Below are 17,333 nucleotides of genomic sequence, written 5' to 3'. Positions count from 1 at the left end.
TGACCTTTGCGGAGCCGTTCTAGCCGTAGCCACCATTCGTGTAAAAAGAAGGAGGGAGACAAGAACGCGCTGCTTGGATCCTTGTTTGGAACATTTACTTATAACAAACGGAGTTCGTCAACTCTAAAGTACCACATCAATGCAAAGCATCCAGGAGTGTGTGCGTGAGTCGGTGAGTGTGTCTGAGAGAAAGCGCGCTTGTGTGTGTGTGTGTGTGTTGTAACTTTTCACGCGCGCTCTCACGTCACACAAGTTACAACCATTTTCTCACGCACAGAGAAATCGCGCACCAAACGGAAACAGACAAGACAGAGCACGTTACTTATGATATTTAAAAAATCTCAGCTCTCAGATTCTGTCAATTTTATTACGAAAATCAAACAATAAATACCGTTTTGGCGCTTGTAAATGTGACATGATGACAGATCCCATAGCGGCACGTGAACCGATCATCTCTAGCTAATAGTAAATAAACACGAATGACCAATGTTGAAAGATAAAGTAGGGCAGCCTAAAACTAACCGAAATGTATATTCCTCGATCAATCAGTGTTTTTCAACCGCGAAAAGAGGTCAATAAAACAGCTGGAGAACAATTATGTCACATAACATTTAGCCTAAGTTACCTCAGGAAAGCCATTTCATGACCATATAGCACGTTATAGTTGGCTATAAAAAAAGAGCTATTTATGTAGCCTACTAGGCTACTATATTACAGTATTATATTTTTACTTATATCAAAGTTGTTATTTGTATTTTTAACCTTAAATACTACCAGCTGATATGGCTCTCTGTATTTTTACAGCATTGGGTGAGATTTTTTTTTTCTTGAGAAAAATGAATGCCTATCTTGTGTACCTATTTATCCAAATGAGTCAATATTGCATCAAATCACAAGAATTAAATTATATTGAAATCGTGGAATTTGTGTCAAGCAATAATAATAAAAACGTAGCTTACCAGAAATTGTACCATGTAAACATTGTAAGATTGTGTATGCGATTAATTTAGATTAATTAATTACAGAGTATGTAATTAATTAGATTAAAAATTTTAATCGATTGACAGCCCTAATTTTTTTATTCCTAATTCCTGTGGTGCTCACATTGATGACGTAAGCGTTCTTCAGATTTGGTTGTGAAAGCAACTCTTTTTATTGCAGTATATATCTAAGAATGTCCCAGCAACTGAACGAGTAGTACGACACGGAACAGAGACATCAGGCAATTTCTCGGGCAGCCGAATGTCGTCACGATCCCACCACACCTCCACAGCCTCTCACGCTTCCAGTCACCGGTACTTACTTTCATTCCTCTGTCAATATATCCATATATTGATGCTTGACATATATTGTCTCAGGCCGTCTGTCTATTCATTTGTTAATTTACCAGCCCAACTAACAAAACAGTGTACAATGTACATCCATTTATTTTTCCATATACATAAAATGTATTCATTAAAGTATATAAATGAATATACACACACGCAAACTGGTGGTCAAAAGTTTAATTTTTTTTGTAAGAAGTCTCTTATGCTCACCAAGGCTGAATTTCTTTGATCAAAAACACAGTAAAAACTGTAATATTGTGAAATATTATTGCAATTTAAAAGAACTGTTTTCAATGTATTCCTGTGATGCAAAGCTGAATTGTCAGCATCATTACTCCAGTCTTCAGTGTCACATGATCCTTCAGAAATCATTCTAATTTGCTGCTCAAGAAACATTTATTATTATCAATGTTGAAAACAGTCGTGCATATATTTATACCCCTTACATATACTTCTCTCACATCTTTTGAACTTCCCTTTTTGCTGCGTGTCAGGCACGAGGAGCGCACATGGAGTATGGAGCGGACGGACAGCATCCACTCTGACTGCCAGTCGGGGGCGCTCTCCTCCTCTGTTGGCACCAGTAAATGCAGCAGCCCGGCGTGTATGGAGGCTCGTGCCCGGCGTGCAGCATACTGTGGTTATCCTGATGCCACACAGTGCCCCCTACAGTACGGAGACTCTTACGACTCTCTGCGGGACTCGCCTCACAGTGACAGGTGAGAGAAAGAGGAAGTACTGTAACGGCAGATAAGAGCTGTTCACCATCACGCATAAAGTCACTGTGCATATTTGAAGTCAAATAAAAGAATGCTGTATGTCCTTTCGGTTAAATCACACAAGGAAGGTCGCAAGGTTCATTTTATCAGCAATTTGATATTTGGTGTTGAACCATAGCACAAGATAAGCAGATCTCAGATAACTTTCAGTGGCAGTAGCTTAACGGTTTGTGACCAACTTTGACATGTTCCTCATCCGTTGCACATGTAGCAGTGGAGTGTAGCAAAGCTCTACTACACTGTTTTTTAGTTTTAGTTTTTTAAAGCCCATTATCTCTAAAGTATCTCTGAAAAGTTAGATTCATTTTCATGAATTGTTTGGGTTGGATGGTTCATGTAAACAGGCTGATTCAGTAAATGATTGCATTTTTGTAGAAAAATGTGTAGCATAAAATAATGTATTATTTGCATTACAGTATTAAATGTTTTCTAGTTTGTTTTGTTTTGGGTTGTTATCTGTTATCAGATTTGATGCTATCATTCTAATTGATTATTCATCTTTATATAAATTATACCATGCTGTAGATGTACACTATCGGTCTATTGTGAAGTTTGAGGTCAGTGAGATTTTTTTAAGTGTTAAAGGGACAGTTCAACAAATAATTTAAATTCTGTCATCATTTAGGCTACTGACCCTCAAGTTATTCCAAAAAACTATTAATTTCTTTCTTCTGCTGAACACAATAGAAGATATTTTGAAGAATGTTGGTAACCAAACAGTTTCTGGTCCCCATTGACTTCCATAGTATATATTTTTTTATTCAATACAAAGTCAATAGGATCCATCAACTGTCTGGTTCCCAACATTCTTCAAAATATCTTCCTTTATGTTCAACAGAAGAAAGAAGTTTGTGCAGGTCTAGAACAACTTGAGGGTGAGTAAATGATGACAGAATATTTGGGTGAACTAACCCTTTAACTCTTTTATTCAGCAAGAATGCATTAAATTGAGCAAAAGTGACAGTAAATGCATTTATGTTACAAAAGGTTTCAATTAAATGCTGTTCATTTAAGTATCAAAGAATCCTGGTTTCAACAAAACACTGGTAATAGTAATAAATGTTTCCTGAAATCAAAAATCAGCATATTAGAATGATTTCTGAAGGATCATGTGACACTGAAGACTGGAGTAATGATGCTGAAAATTCAGCTTTGCATCACAGGAATAAATGACATTTTAAACAAATTAAATAGAAAACGGTTCCTTTCAATAGTAATAATAACGTTTCACAACATTTTTGATCGAATAAATGCAGCCTTGGTGAGCATAAAGCCTGGAACACACCAAGCCGACGCCGACGAACTAGCGCCGATGAAAGCCGACTGTGTTGTCGCCTCTCGTTGCCTCTCATCGGGGTAAAAAGCTGCACTTGAACACACCGAGAGAACTACAGCCGACTGTCAGCTAGAATGCGCGTTCTGCGCCTGCGTGTAAATGAGACAACTGTCTATTTCTGCAGATATATTCTCTATATTCGTCATTCAAAAAGGGGAAACCGACGCTGTCGGCTGCAGATACACAAACCATAAACAAAGCAGTGCGTGCTTACCGTTTTAAATATCAATCCTGCTAAACACTTAATTTATTCCACTCCGCTCGTGTTAATATTGAAATATTCGCCAAGTAACACCCAGGTAAGATGACGTGACATAAGAACAGCCTTCTATCTGTAGAGTTTTGACTTCTTTGCTCGCTGTTTTGCTATTATTCTCGTGCATGACTCTTTCACTAAGCTGAACAGCCAATCAGAGTTCCCTCTTTCACCGACGGCCCGACGCCGATTCAACATGTCGAATCGGCCGAAACAAAGCCGACGAGGACCAATTTCAGCCGACGGCACGGAACCGTGCGGAACACACCGAGGAAACTCAGTCGGCCGACGCACAAAAACTGCCCGACGGCCGACCGTCGGCTTGGTGTGTTCCAGGCTTAAGAGAACAGTAGTGTGTATTTTCCCACCATGTTTTTCTGCATCTTCACAGGTACGTGTCCGCTCTGACCACGCCGGCGCGTCTTTCTCCGGTGGACTTTCACTCCTCACTGCCCCCGCAGGTGCCTACCTTTCAGATCACCACGCCCAACGCCAGCCACGCCCTCTCCCTGCCGCCCGCCGCCGCTGCCGCCGTCGCCATGGACGACGACCAGCCCCTCCTGCACCGCTACCGGCGGTCCCGGCGGCCGTATTACGCGGCGGACAGCACCGGCTCCCTCCCGTCCAGCCCGTACCGCTTCGTGGACGACGAGGATTACGAGACCACGCAGGAGTACATGTCCTCCCGAGAGCAGCAGAAGAAGGGCAGCGGCGGCAGCGGGCGGCACTGGCGCAGGAGGTCGCGGCTCAACGGGCACGTGTCTCAGCGGGCCCCGGACCCCAGGAACTACAGCTCTCAAAGCTGCCTCTCGGACAGCGAGTGGGAGGACGACGAGGTCGGCGACCTCGGACACGGCGAGAGCACGCCGTTTCTCAGTATGCAGAACATGAACGCCACTGAACCGGCCACCATCTACCGACCCAACGACACGCGGACTTTCAGCAACACGGGACGCTCCGGCCCCCGTGGCACCGTGCAGGCCAACAAACTGTCGCAGTCGCGGTCCAGACCGGACAACGCACCCCTTTAAAAAAGAACGACGAGAGCAAGGACAGGGCGTGAAAAACAAACGATATGCTATAGACCTGCACCTATGAGAAATATTTTTTATTTTATATAACAGACAGATATTCTAAACAAATGAAATATTTATTTTCATTTCAGCAAAAATTGTCTACTAGCTAGCAGCAAAGACTTTTTTTATAGGGGGAAAACTATTTATATGTAATTCCTTTTTTTGATTTACAGCATTACGACGAAGAATTACGTGCAGATTTTTTCACGAGTTAGAAATAGAATAATATTGTGGTGCCTTTTGCTGTTTGCCGACGAGGGAGGTTCAGTTGAATTTTTGTAGCCTTTCTTAAAAACAGACTCTTGGGTTTTATAGACATGTTCTTTCTTTGTTCGTTTGTTTCGTTCGTTCAGGATCTCCCCATTTGAACTGTGATATTATTCAGACACCATGCAATATCAAATCACTTCTGTGTAAGGTGTTTGTTTACATGAGTAGGGTTCACACGCGCACATAACCGACATCGCGAGCGCCGTCTGCGTTCGACTTTGGTTTCCGCGTTTCCGTTTGCTTTTCTCTCAACTGGTCGTCGCATATTGTTTCCATGGAAACAGAGGTACGCAGGAGTTCACAGGGCATGGCGCTGGGTCGCAGTATCGGCCCTGGTGTTCAGGGTTTTCAAAACGGTGGTCTGTACGTCCAATGAATGTGTTTACACTTCTGTCCGTGTGCGTGAGAGTATCGTTGAACCTCAGTGTATATGTACGTGTCTTTTGTCTGCGCAGTTTCGTGCAAGAACACGTTCCGTCTGTGCGTTCGCGTTGTGTTCGTCTTCAGGTTAACGTTTCGAGCGCGTGTGCGTGTTGTTGTGAGTGTGTATATACGTATGCTTGTACTCTTTTTAGGATGTTGGCTTTGTCGAAAGGGAGCTCTATTACGTTACCAGGCTAGCGCTAATGGGTTGAACCGGACCCCCTAGTGGTGACACGAGCTCATTGCACTGTAACCTTCCTTCCTTGTGTAGTCATTGGCCTGCGGAGGAACCAATCCAGCCTGATTCTAGCCTACACGGACCTACATCTCTCTCCCACACGTTCCCATTCCTATGCCAGCAGCTTTAAGCCGCACTGTGTCTCAGGACTTTTCATCGAAATCTGCATTACTCATGAAACAGATCCATTCCTGCCCGTCGTGTCTGCGTCATGATGGGAAGACTATGAGGAACGATACGACCAGGTGTGTTTGTCTGCGAACGCTCCATGTTTTGCCGGCTTTTCTTTGTTTTGTTTTTCGGTGGGGTCGTTCCAAGTCCGTGCTGTATGCAAGTCGAAGCTATGCGTGTACGGCTACTAGACGTGCTACTCTAGGTGGTTTATCAAGTGTAAACCCCTCCTTCCAGAGCCCAGCAACCTACAACTACATTTGAGAAGACAAACCCGCCACCCACACACTTCCACTTTGACACACATACACACACACACACACACCCAGACACACACACACACACACACACGCACACATTCTCAAGATTCATTCTGTGCACACAGTCGTTTAAAGCACCACTCGTCTTCACGGATTGATTTTCTTCCTGTTTTACTCTCTCTGTTTCTTCTGTTCTTCCTCTCTGCCTGTGAAGGCGTCCCTCCCTCTGCATGTTCTAGTGGTTCAGATAGATGGGTGCATGGTAACCGCAGCAACTGAGTCGTATTCACACGGTGAAAGTGTAGTTTTCATTTGACATTCAGCAATAAATCTCCTTTTTTTCATGTTCATTCTTGACTTGGAATATGCTAGAAATTTTTGCAAGTTTTCTCAAAAAATAGTACTTGTAAAAAAAAAAAAAAAAAAAAAATCAAACCACTTGTTCATATGGAAAAAAAATAAATCTTAATTCCTACCATTTTAAAAAATGAAGTCATCAGGATGTATGTCTGGTTCTTTTCTCTTTTTTTGTTGCTGAATGATATGTGCCTTTATAATAACATACTGTATTTTTTTTCAGGGGAACAACCAGGGAACTAGACTAACATTTTCCACTGGTGGCACTTTTTCAGTTACTAGCGCAAAACATGATTTGGTCGCACAAATTATTTATATAGTAAGCCGCTCTGGATAATAATGACCAATAGTGAAACTGTATTGCATACAGATGTGCTTTTTATTTTACTCTCCATCTTTTAAAACACATGCCTTCTTGTTTTCTTTAAAAATGGTTGGGATAGATTTACTGCAATAGAAAATACAGTAGCCTACACAATAAAGTGCTAAATTAATTTCTTTTGGATTTCACCATGCTATGGTTGGCACAGATGGGCAGACTTCTGAACTCTTAAGGAAAAGTAAAATAAATATAATATGTCATTGTGAAGCTTCAATGATTCGTGTTTGAATTGTTTTGACGCAGTTACAAATTTGGACAGTCCTGCAATTGAAGGCCCACAGAATTTACAGTAGGGCTGCACGATATTGGTAAAAAAAATGACATTGCGATATTTGATTTTTCTGCGATATATATTGCGATAAAAAAACAATTTCACCAGATGACTTGAATAGCTCTACTTGGAAAGAATGAATCATTCTAGAATGACTCTTGAGTTCAGTGTTGGACAGATCAGTTGTTATTTTAACCATTCATTAAAGTGAATCGGTTCAAAGGAGTCAGTTCGCGAATCGGACGTGTCATTAACGGACCACGGCACACGTTGTGTGGTTATCCAGGCAGTTTAGGACATCGCACAAGATTTGTCTCAACACAGAAAACATTTCATCACCAGATAGATTTTTTGTTTTGTTTATTGAAAGAGTGGTTTATGCCATCTGAATGTGTGGAAAGCTTTTCAGAGAAGATGAGGCAACGTTATTTTAGCACAATTCACAACCAGTGGTAGTTCAGAAAAAAAAAAACTTCGGTCTTCCGACCTTTTACCATCGTGTATTCTCAAAGATATTCAGTCAACTCAATTCATTATTATGAGCGAGGGAGGGAGAGAGAGCGCGCGCGCGACTGGGGCTTTCACTCTCTCTGCTCGTTCTCTCAGTTAAACAAGCGCGAATCCGCGAAGCCAACTTGATGTGTTGAATGCTCAGAGCGCGTTATAAAACGTATTCTTAAAATACACATTTCTGTTTTAATAAATGCTCATAGTAAATCATAGCATATTGCCTAAAACATTAGGTAGGTACAAAAATAATCAAACGGTGATACATTTGCGACCCATTAAAAATTAGGGTCGCAATGGCATTTCAAAAGGTCGCATATGCGACCATTTTGGTCGCAGTGTAGTTCCCTGGGAACAACATTCTTCATTGACAGAACTTTTTAAGGAGTTGCACCAGGGATGCAACCAAATGTTCCATTTTAGAGAGGACTGAAGGTAAAATTTTAACAATTGGCCATTGAAAAACCTATATTGATCAACAACTTATTTTAATATCAGGCCTGGATCATATCATTAGGAGTCATTTGTTCCTTGATATTTAGAGATAAAAGTAGCCTACTATGAAGTCCTCAGCACAAAAAGAGCAATGATAAATAAGTTTTGAAACGGCTGAAATCAGAAGAATGCACTGAACACACACACGGAGGATACTTATATAAAGTTATTGCTGATATTTCGGGAGGAAAAGAAATGCTAGAAAAACAAAATGCTGACACTGTATTTGTAACACTTTTAGGTGAACAATATTTCTTCATTGGATTTAAGGCACAAGCAGTAGCTTTGGGAATCTTTTTCAAATAAAATGTATTTTTTTTTTTTTTATAAATTATGTTTCAAACATAAAGCCTGAACTAGTTATATAACTACGTATATAGCAGTTACATAATATTTTATTTAAATAAAATGTCAGTGCTTTCAGTGCTTACTAACTTACATTACTGATTAGATGTTAAAAATACATATGTGTATATATATATATAGAACAAAGCAAGAGAGAAACTCAAAGTTCTGGTTTAAGACTTTAAATTCAATTAAAAAAAATATCCATTACTTATTAATTTATTCAAATTTGCACTGCAGATGTTCTTCCTCTGTATTTTTGTCTTGTTTTCCAGTGAAAGATTCTTAAATCAATATGCATTTACTGGATATACAAAATAACATAAAATATGAAGTCTGTGAAATTAATCAAAATGAAGTGTATTTATGCTTAAAACAAGAACAAATATCTGCCAATGTGCTCAGAAAAATCAACTTAATTCAAATGGAAGTTTTCATAACTCATTGACAGATGTTTGTTCTTTGTAAGCATAAACTAAACACATAATTTTGTTTCATTTTTCGATACGTTTGCATCTTAAGTAAATGTATCGTTATTCAAAGATATTTAGGTACTTGTGTTGAAAAACAGGACAAATATACGGAGGAAGATATTCATTTTTGCAATGCATCCAACATTTAATGCCACGACTTTATGAATTTAAGACTTTCTGCTCTGATTTAAGAGGTCTTAATTTGTGTAAGGGTGAATAAGGCTTTTGAAGACCTACAGAAACCCTGACTGACCTCCACTCAACCAGCTCAACTTGTTCGACCAAGACTGTCAAAGATAATTTATCAAAATATGTTTGGTATGTAACACATTTATCAACAAGCAGCCTGAAGACAACCAGTATGGGTGAGTTTCCTATAGAAGAAGAGAGCGTTTTACTCATGAATGTTTCCATACAGAAGGTCTGGTGAGCTCACACTAATTTTATCAGCACACTGATGAAAAGCATTCTAGATTCTAATCAAAATGAATGATATTGATATTGTTTTGTAATGCAGAAATCATCAGATCTGTGAAACAATAGGCCATGCAATTTATGTCAACTCGCAACACTTGTCAAACAACATCAAGCATTGTGTACATTAAACCACAACACACAAAACCGGCTGTCAAATGAGTCAGAGAACTCTTGTCTGCAAAAAACTCTGATACATATAGGGTGGAAATCATCTGTGTGTTTACATATTATAATAATTAATAGGGGGTTACAGGGCTTGGTGTCACGAGTGAAGGTTGCTATATTTAAAAAAAAAAAAGATAAAAAAAAAAAAAAGGGTTTTAAACTTAACTTTAAACTACCTTAAACTAACGTTGAGGTCAGAACAATTAATGAAGATATTTGTTTATTTATTTTTACGAAATGTCATGTTGGCTGTTGTCCATGGTTCCACCTGTTCCATAGTTTTTAGGTAGCCTACTCAAGACTTTAAGGTTTGTGTCTATAGAATTTGACTTTTAAAAATAAGAGAAACATTCTTGAGTGAAAAGTGTGACAACTAACCCCTGGCCTCTTTATCTGTTTTCCTTCACCGAGTATCGTGGGCGTGGCCTCACACAAGCACACACCTGAGATCACTTCACGCGCTCAGCAGGACTCGAGACACTGGGAAATGTACCTTGGTTCTTGGTTTGTTTGGTTCTTTGAAGGTTTCACTCGATCACTATAATATCCTTTTCTTTTATCTTTCGCATACATTATTTACATTACGAGTAGGGCCTATTATTGTTTGAATTCACCATCAAACGACGCCCAGTTCATCATCAAAAACATAACCAAAAGAACGTGGTAAGTCTAAAGTCTAAATATTAGTAGTTTAAAAGTAACTGCTGCTTTATTTTCGTTTCGTTGTTGGAACAATAAAATGATCAAAAAGACAGAAATAAAAAACGGTAGTGTGTTTTTATGGAGCAGCACAAGTGGGAAATTAAGTTAAACCTGCAGTCTCATCATATGAGTTTTTTCTGTTCAAATTTTTATTTTTTTGTTTTATTTTACATTTAATTATTTTTTAAAACTTAAATTCGTTTTAATAAAATAAACATATAATTATGTGTTAAAATAAAAATCAATTTAGAATAAAACAGTTTATTGTAATATATATATATATATATATATATCCTACATTATAGGCTTCTACACTTTATGATAAATAATTGTATTCTGTAAATTTATACTTTATAATGAAATGATTTTATATCTAAATTATATACCCTTACAAAAATGTACCGTGATATTAGTTTCAGCCAAAATACCATATTTACTAAAGTTATTGTTTCTAGAACCAGTGGCGGACCCAGGATATTTTCATAGGGATGGCCAGGCAGGGGCCAGTAACCAGTCTAGGGTAGGGCGGCTCCGGAAATTTTCAACATAAAAATTAGTTTGACTACAAAGTATTGGACTCTTTTAACACAACTGAATACAATTAATAAGTACTCAATTGTAATTGAGATGGTGGTGATAGTAATACTGAATGAATTTGACCATTTTTGTCTTACTCCTCACCTCCGGGTATTAAGAGAAAAGAAGCTTGCACTGCAGCTAAAGTTCAATTTGCTCAGACAGCTTGGTTTTGGTTCTTAAACCCCCCCAAAAGCTTGTTCTCCTTCATTGCATCCTCGTGGATTAGACATGCTGATAACTACATACAGTAGTCAACCTTTGAATTTTATATGAATTCTTCAACAATTCTCAGTTATGAGATATGTTGCAAAAACTTGCAACAGAAAAAGAAAACATTGTGTGTTTAACATTCTATTAGTTGTCAAAATACATCTGCGGAAGCAGGCAGCAAAAAAAAAAGCCAGAATGTAAATTATTGTATGCACATATAAATGTGATCTATTTTCATTTGTCCTTTACCAGCACAAAATTGGCGCATATTTCCTTGTACAAATGCAGTGCTCACATTTATTGTGCATTAAAATTAAATATAAAAATACATATCAATTTGTGACTCATTGTGCTCTTACATTGCAGTATATTTGCATTTGAGAGACATGTTCTTAAATGTGATGGAGATGTAACATAACATACATGGAACATTTTTATGCTGCTTAAATCACCTCCACATTTTATCATGTTGTATTAAAGGCAGGGTAGGCGATTTGTTCCAGAATTTTGTTTTGTTATGCTGGTTAAAAGTTTCTTCACATCCTGACAGCAAGTTAAGTGGTCTAAATGGATTTATATTTATATATAATTTGTCTGTGAAAGGCGTAGGACCATACAATGTTCGTTCAATCATTGAATGCTTGTCAACTTATGTATTTCCATACCTCCGCGTACACTGCTCGCGCAGACATTAAACGTCATCAGCGCGTTCTATGCAGAGTTAAGCAGAAAGTATACTTCGTTTTCTTTACGTGACAAACACACAGCCTTGCAAAGTATACTTCTTTGACTCGTACGCGTACACAGGCATCTGACGCATCCTCACTTTTGAACAATCTCTCGCCACGAGTTACAACCAATGTTCCCTCTAAGCTGCGCGCGTGCGCGGCCGCGCACTTCTGATGCCTCGGCCGCGCACTTCTAAGCGGCGGCCGCGCAGAAAAGAATAAAATGACACACAGAGGACTGACGCGAAACGTGTGGGGAAATCCATTTGATTGTAGTTTAAGTGAGAAATAATTTCAGTGCTCTGGTCAACCGCTATAGAGTGAAAACTGGTGAATGCAGTTTACAAATTTTTTTCTTGAAAATATTTAGCTATTAGATCTATTTAAATGCTTTGTTTTCCTAATAATATAATATGTTAACAAATTTAAGCATTTAAACTGATATATTATATCACTTCAAATACTTCAATTCGTTTTTTTTTATATATATTATATTATGCCTATATTTTATTATATTATAAGCCTAAATAAAGAATCTCACAAGGGTATTGTTTAGGGCTCCTTGCCATTGAAAAGTTTTAAACCCCCTGCTAAAGAAAATATTGGAAATTCATAAGCAATAAACAATCATTTAACTTTGATGGTTTAATGCTTCCTGTACACAATTAATTGACAGTCAAAAACACTTTATGGTTTTCCCAAACCATCTCGGTGTAACAGCTTACTTTTCTTGTATACTATATTCTATTATTGTAAAGAATTGAACTGTCCTGCAGAAGATTTTGTAAATTATTTTTCATAGGATTTCTTGGTAAAGACTGTACAGTTAACAGCACTGTAAAAAATATCAGGTAACCTAAAATGTGCTTCATTTAGTGACTTCTTAATTTGTTAAGAAGCTTGTTTTTCGAAAATATGATTTAATACCAATAAGTTACATCAAGGGTCAAATAAAATAGAAATGGCACATTCAAGTTAAAAGTTACAACTGAATGTTGAAACCATTGTGTTTCTACATGCTGTACAGGTCAGGTGGTATAAAGAATATTTTTGCTCAGGTGGCGAAAAATGTCCGCCCAATAGAAAAAAGTTTTGCTCAGCAAGAAAAAAAATTAGAGGGAACATTGGTTACAACCCATGTAAATATCTTTGTATTCTTTCATGCTTATTTGAGTTGTACAAAAAAGGGTACTTTCTAAGTCCCTTTCACACAGAGATTCCAGAAAATACACGGATAAAGTGACCTGGGATTTGACCTGGGTTCGTTTGATTTTGGTTCATTCACACTGCCAGTGAATTTCCGGAATCAGAGAGTGCGTTCACACACAACCCGTAAAGACGTCGATGTGACATGTAATGTCTCAGCAGCGTCTTAAGTTTGCTTATGAACTGTGATTTCTCTCTCTCGAGAAACCACACTTGTGCATTTTTTTCTCTGATTCGATCATAAACTAGTGCATTACGAACCGTTACACTAGCCGGCTTTCGCTTCACGCGTCATCATTACGACATGGCATTGATTACGGCTTTTGTTCACACAGTGCGCGTTCCGGGACTGAACACGGCAATGTTACTAGGTCCCCAACCCGGCATTGCGTTCACACAGAAGGCGTTCTGGCAACTTCCCGGCAATTTTCCAGGATCAACGCGCTGTGTGAAAGGGGCTATTGATATATCACAAATTTGATGGTCTGTTTAACTTTAAATGTTCTTTTCCTCAGTATATGGCTTCATGTCTGTGTCGATACCGCTGGAGGATCCTGTTCTTCTGTTCGCCGTGCATACTGCTGCTCCCAGTCTACATCTATGTCTCGATTTCTCTGATCTATGTCATGACACACGGTGCACATGGTTCTCATCCTGTGCTGCAGAAACACTTTACTGCCAGTGGTCTCAAATTCTCCAGAGATCTGGCTCCCCATCCTGTGAAATCCTTCTGGAGAAGCGAGCTAAACAGTGGAGCACTATGGAACATCATCCAGTATATGATAGATTCCCAGCATAACCCCATCCTAAATCCTCATCTGGCTGCAAACCCACCCAGTATTTCTTACAAAACAGAAAGGTCCAGAAGAAGTGGGAATGGATGTTCTCCAGATTATGAGATTAACATGCCAGATTTCTTCTCTCTACCAACGCAGATGAAAGATTTTGTGACCAGCATGCACTGTCGAGAATATCCGTTGATAATAGATCCTTTAGATGTTTGTGATGGTGGTCCGCTAGCAAAGAATCGGGCACCAACGTTGCTCCTGGCCATCAAAACTCAGCCTGTGGATTTCCTGAACAGAGAAGCGATTAGAGAAACTTGGGGGCGTTCAGGAAGAATAAAAAGCCGAGGTGGGCAGCAAAGGCTTGTTCGTAGGGTCTTCCTTCTGGGGAAGTCCAAAGACTTGCATATTGAAGAGAAATTGCAATTAGAGAGTGATAAATATGGTGACATCATCCAATGGGAATTCATGGACACGTTATTTAACCTCACCCTGAAGGATGTGCTGTTCTGGGACTGGTTCTCAAGGCGATGCCCACATGCCCGTTTCATTTTTAAAGGTGATGATGATATCTTTGTGAGGACACCTGCTCTCCTAGACTATCTGCTGGCCGAGGAGGCAAATGAAAGCTTCTCAAATGGATCCAGGCAGCCAAATAAAATGGAGACGTTTGTTGTGGGGGACGTGATAAACAATGCAGCACCTATGCGCTCTAATGGGAGTAAGTACTACATTCCAGAGAGCTTCTTTAAAGGGACTTACTCATCATATCCTGGTGGAGGGGGGGTGGTTTACTCTGGTTCTCTGGCCCATAGGCTTTTGGAGGTGTCACAAAAGGTTCACCTGTTCCCCATTGATGATGTCTACCTGGGCATGTGTCTTCAGAGACTGGGAGTGTACCCTATCCACCACCCTGCCTTCCTCACCTTTGACTTCCCCAAGGATAAGCCCAAGGGACCCTGTGCGAATCACACCATCCTCCTGGTGCACAAGCGTAGCCCAGCTGAGATGTTCCAACTTTGGACCGAAACGTCGATGCCCAGTTCTGAATGCAGAAATGTAACTCTGAGAGTCGAAACTAGAGTTGAGTTCAGATGACAGAAGCCAGATCTCAACAGGTTTTTTTTTACACTTGAACAACTAATGTTATGCATTGAATGGTCTTTTGTATAAACTTTTGTAATTTTGAATCTTTTTAACACATTTAAGTTGTGATAAAACAGAAGTAGTGGCAGATCTTTTCTTCCATATTATGCCGTGAAGATAATTTTGCATTTCATTGGAAGATCAAGTTTTTGCTGAATGATATGTGTCTTTAAAATAACATATTTTCAGGGGAAAGAACAACATTCTTCATTGACAGAACTTTTTAAGGAGTTGCACCAGGGATGCAACCAAATGTTCAATTTTAGAGAGGACTGAAGGTAAAATTTTAACAATTGGCCATTGGAAAAACCTATATTGATCAACAACTTATTTTAATATCAGAGATTATGAGTCCTCTTCTGTGTCTGTTTGGTTACAGGCCTGGATGATATCATGAGGAGTCATTTGTTCCTTGATATTTGGAGATAAAAGTGCTTGGAAAGTACTATAAAGCCCAAAAAGAGCAATGAAAATAATTTGCAAAAACTTTTGAAGTCAGATGAATGCACTGAACACATACACAGAGGATACTTGCATAAAGTTATTGCTGATATTTCGGAGGAAAATAAGTATGTCTAGAAAACATCTCGGTTACTCATCTAACCTCGATTCCCTATAAGATAACAGGAACAACTCCTGGGGGGACTCATGTTTCTCTGAAATACTGAAGCCGGGTTAAATCACATCTGTGCACTTGCACAGACAAATGGCATTTCAGCCCACCAGGCCCGTCTGCCTATATAAGTCAGTGATGAATGCATTTCATCAGAATCTTTCGACAGAGGAGTAGCAAGCATTAGGGGCAGTCATGGCCTAATGGTTAGAGAGTCAGACTGGTAACCCGAAGTTTGCGGGTTCAACAGTAAAATGGCTGCTCACTGCTCCGGGTGTGGGTGTCCACTATTTGTAGTGTGTGTATGTTCAGGGTGACTGCTCCTAATGTTTGTGCACCAACTTGGATGGGTTGAATGACAAATTCTGAGTATGGGTCTCCATAGTTGGCCTTTACATGTCATTTTCAGTTTCACTTTTTAAGCATAGAATCATGTGCAAGAGCACGACCAGCTACGCATTGCTCCTGAACCAAGGTTCCCTTCGATATGGTTCACTCGCATTGCGTCAGTTGCTAAAGCTTTGGGGAACGCAATCCAATATCTCCGTGCTACAAATGCAGAACGGAAGCCCATCCTGTGAGCCCAGCCCTAGGGCACTCAAGTCCAGGCCTCTAAAGAGGGGTTTCATGGACAATACTAGGGTGAAAAAAACCCAGGGCAAGGCAAGAAATTACTCACAATAGCTAGGCTCAGGCCATGAGGCCAAAGCCCTTGGGGCATGCCCAGTATGGGGCATAATGCCCTACGCAGACTAAACCCCACAGAGGTCCTAGACTGGCTTAAGCAGACAGGATCTGTGCCTGAAGGGCAGAGAAGTCCAAGTTATAGAACCTGGCAAAGACGGCGAGGACCATTCAATCATCACACAGATGTCAAGAATGGACACTGAAGAATGGACCATGCTAAGCCCAAGGAGGCGTAAGCCAGTGCCATTGTGTCCACTATCCAACAAGATTAGTGTGTCGTCCGAAGCACACAAAAAGCTGTTTGATTGTCAGAAATGGCTAGAGAGCTCAACATATACTCTGAGAGCCCAGACTGGGCAGAGTATGTATAAGGACTGCTCATCTTGCAAAGAGGAGAGAGCAGAGTGAATAATGACCTGTGCTCTGAACAGAGTGGAGAGCACTTAAGGTACATAGCCATGCTTCAGCTTGCAGTTTGGCCCAAACTTAAGGCAGGATGTACTCACCAAGAGCGCCTGCAAGTCACTTACTCGATTGACCAGTGCTAAAGCCAGAAATGGGGCAGTCGTCATCAAAAGGGGCCGCAGCTTAGCAGCTCGAAATGGAGGGCATCAAAGGGCGTTGAGGACTGTGGACAAATCCCAGGTCGGAACCGAATGGGATCGAGGCAGATTCAGCTTTTTGGCCCCCTTTAGGAACCTCACTATCAAGTTATTCCTACCCACTGACTAGGCCGTTGTCTTTGTAGCATACAGAGCGAGGTCGGTTGCGCTGCGCACCTCCTTGAAGGCAGCAGGGGCTGGGCCATACTCATCCATAGAGCGGAGGAGTTTGGCTTAGAACACTTGAAGGACAGGCATGTGGAGAGTGGATCCAGCTTCACCAGCCGCAGAGTATGCTCTGGTCTCTAAGGCAAACATAGTCCTGAACGGCTTAGATGGTTGAACAGCCTTAGCTCTCCATCCAATTCCCTCAGCCTTTTTACTTCAGCGAATTTACCTTTCCTCTGTGGTGAGGGTGGGCAAAGCAGAAGAGTGAACACGGGCAGAGTAGGGGGCATGCCACGAT

General features: G+C 40.1%; 2 protein-coding genes across 4 annotated transcripts in view; both read left to right on the top strand.

Moving 5' to 3' along the window:
- Positions 1 to 6,629, top strand: part of nrg2b (neuregulin 2b) — an 85,927-nt gene extending 79,298 nt beyond the window's left edge. For all 3 annotated transcript variants that reach the window (XM_056250190.1, XM_056250189.1, XM_056250188.1), the window contains 3 exons: positions 1,162 to 1,295; positions 1,823 to 2,047; positions 4,091 to 6,629. In XM_056250190.1, the coding sequence (XP_056106165.1) occupies positions 1,162 to 1,295; positions 1,823 to 2,047; positions 4,091 to 4,730 (999 nt within the window). In that variant the 3' untranslated portion in view covers positions 4,731 to 6,629. The remainder of the gene's footprint in view (positions 1 to 1,161; positions 1,296 to 1,822; positions 2,048 to 4,090) is intronic.
- Positions 6,630 to 13,552: 6,923 nt separating this feature from the next.
- Positions 13,553 to 15,110, top strand: LOC130084712 (N-acetyllactosaminide beta-1,3-N-acetylglucosaminyltransferase 2-like). Its single transcript, XM_056250132.1, has one exon. The coding sequence runs from the start codon at positions 13,553 to 13,555 to the stop codon at positions 14,915 to 14,917; it is 1,365 nt and encodes a 454-aa protein (XP_056106107.1). The 3' UTR covers positions 14,918 to 15,110.
- Positions 15,111 to 17,333: the final 2,223 nt, after the last annotated feature.

The sequence above is a fragment of the Rhinichthys klamathensis genome, unplaced genomic scaffold, assembly GCF_029890125.1.
Source record: "Rhinichthys klamathensis goyatoka isolate OS25496 unplaced genomic scaffold, OSU_Roscu_1.1 h1tg000068l_1, whole genome shotgun sequence".
Taxonomy (NCBI): domain Eukaryota; kingdom Metazoa; phylum Chordata; class Actinopteri; order Cypriniformes; family Leuciscidae; genus Rhinichthys; species Rhinichthys klamathensis.
This window is presented reverse-complemented; position numbering and strand designations above follow the sequence as displayed.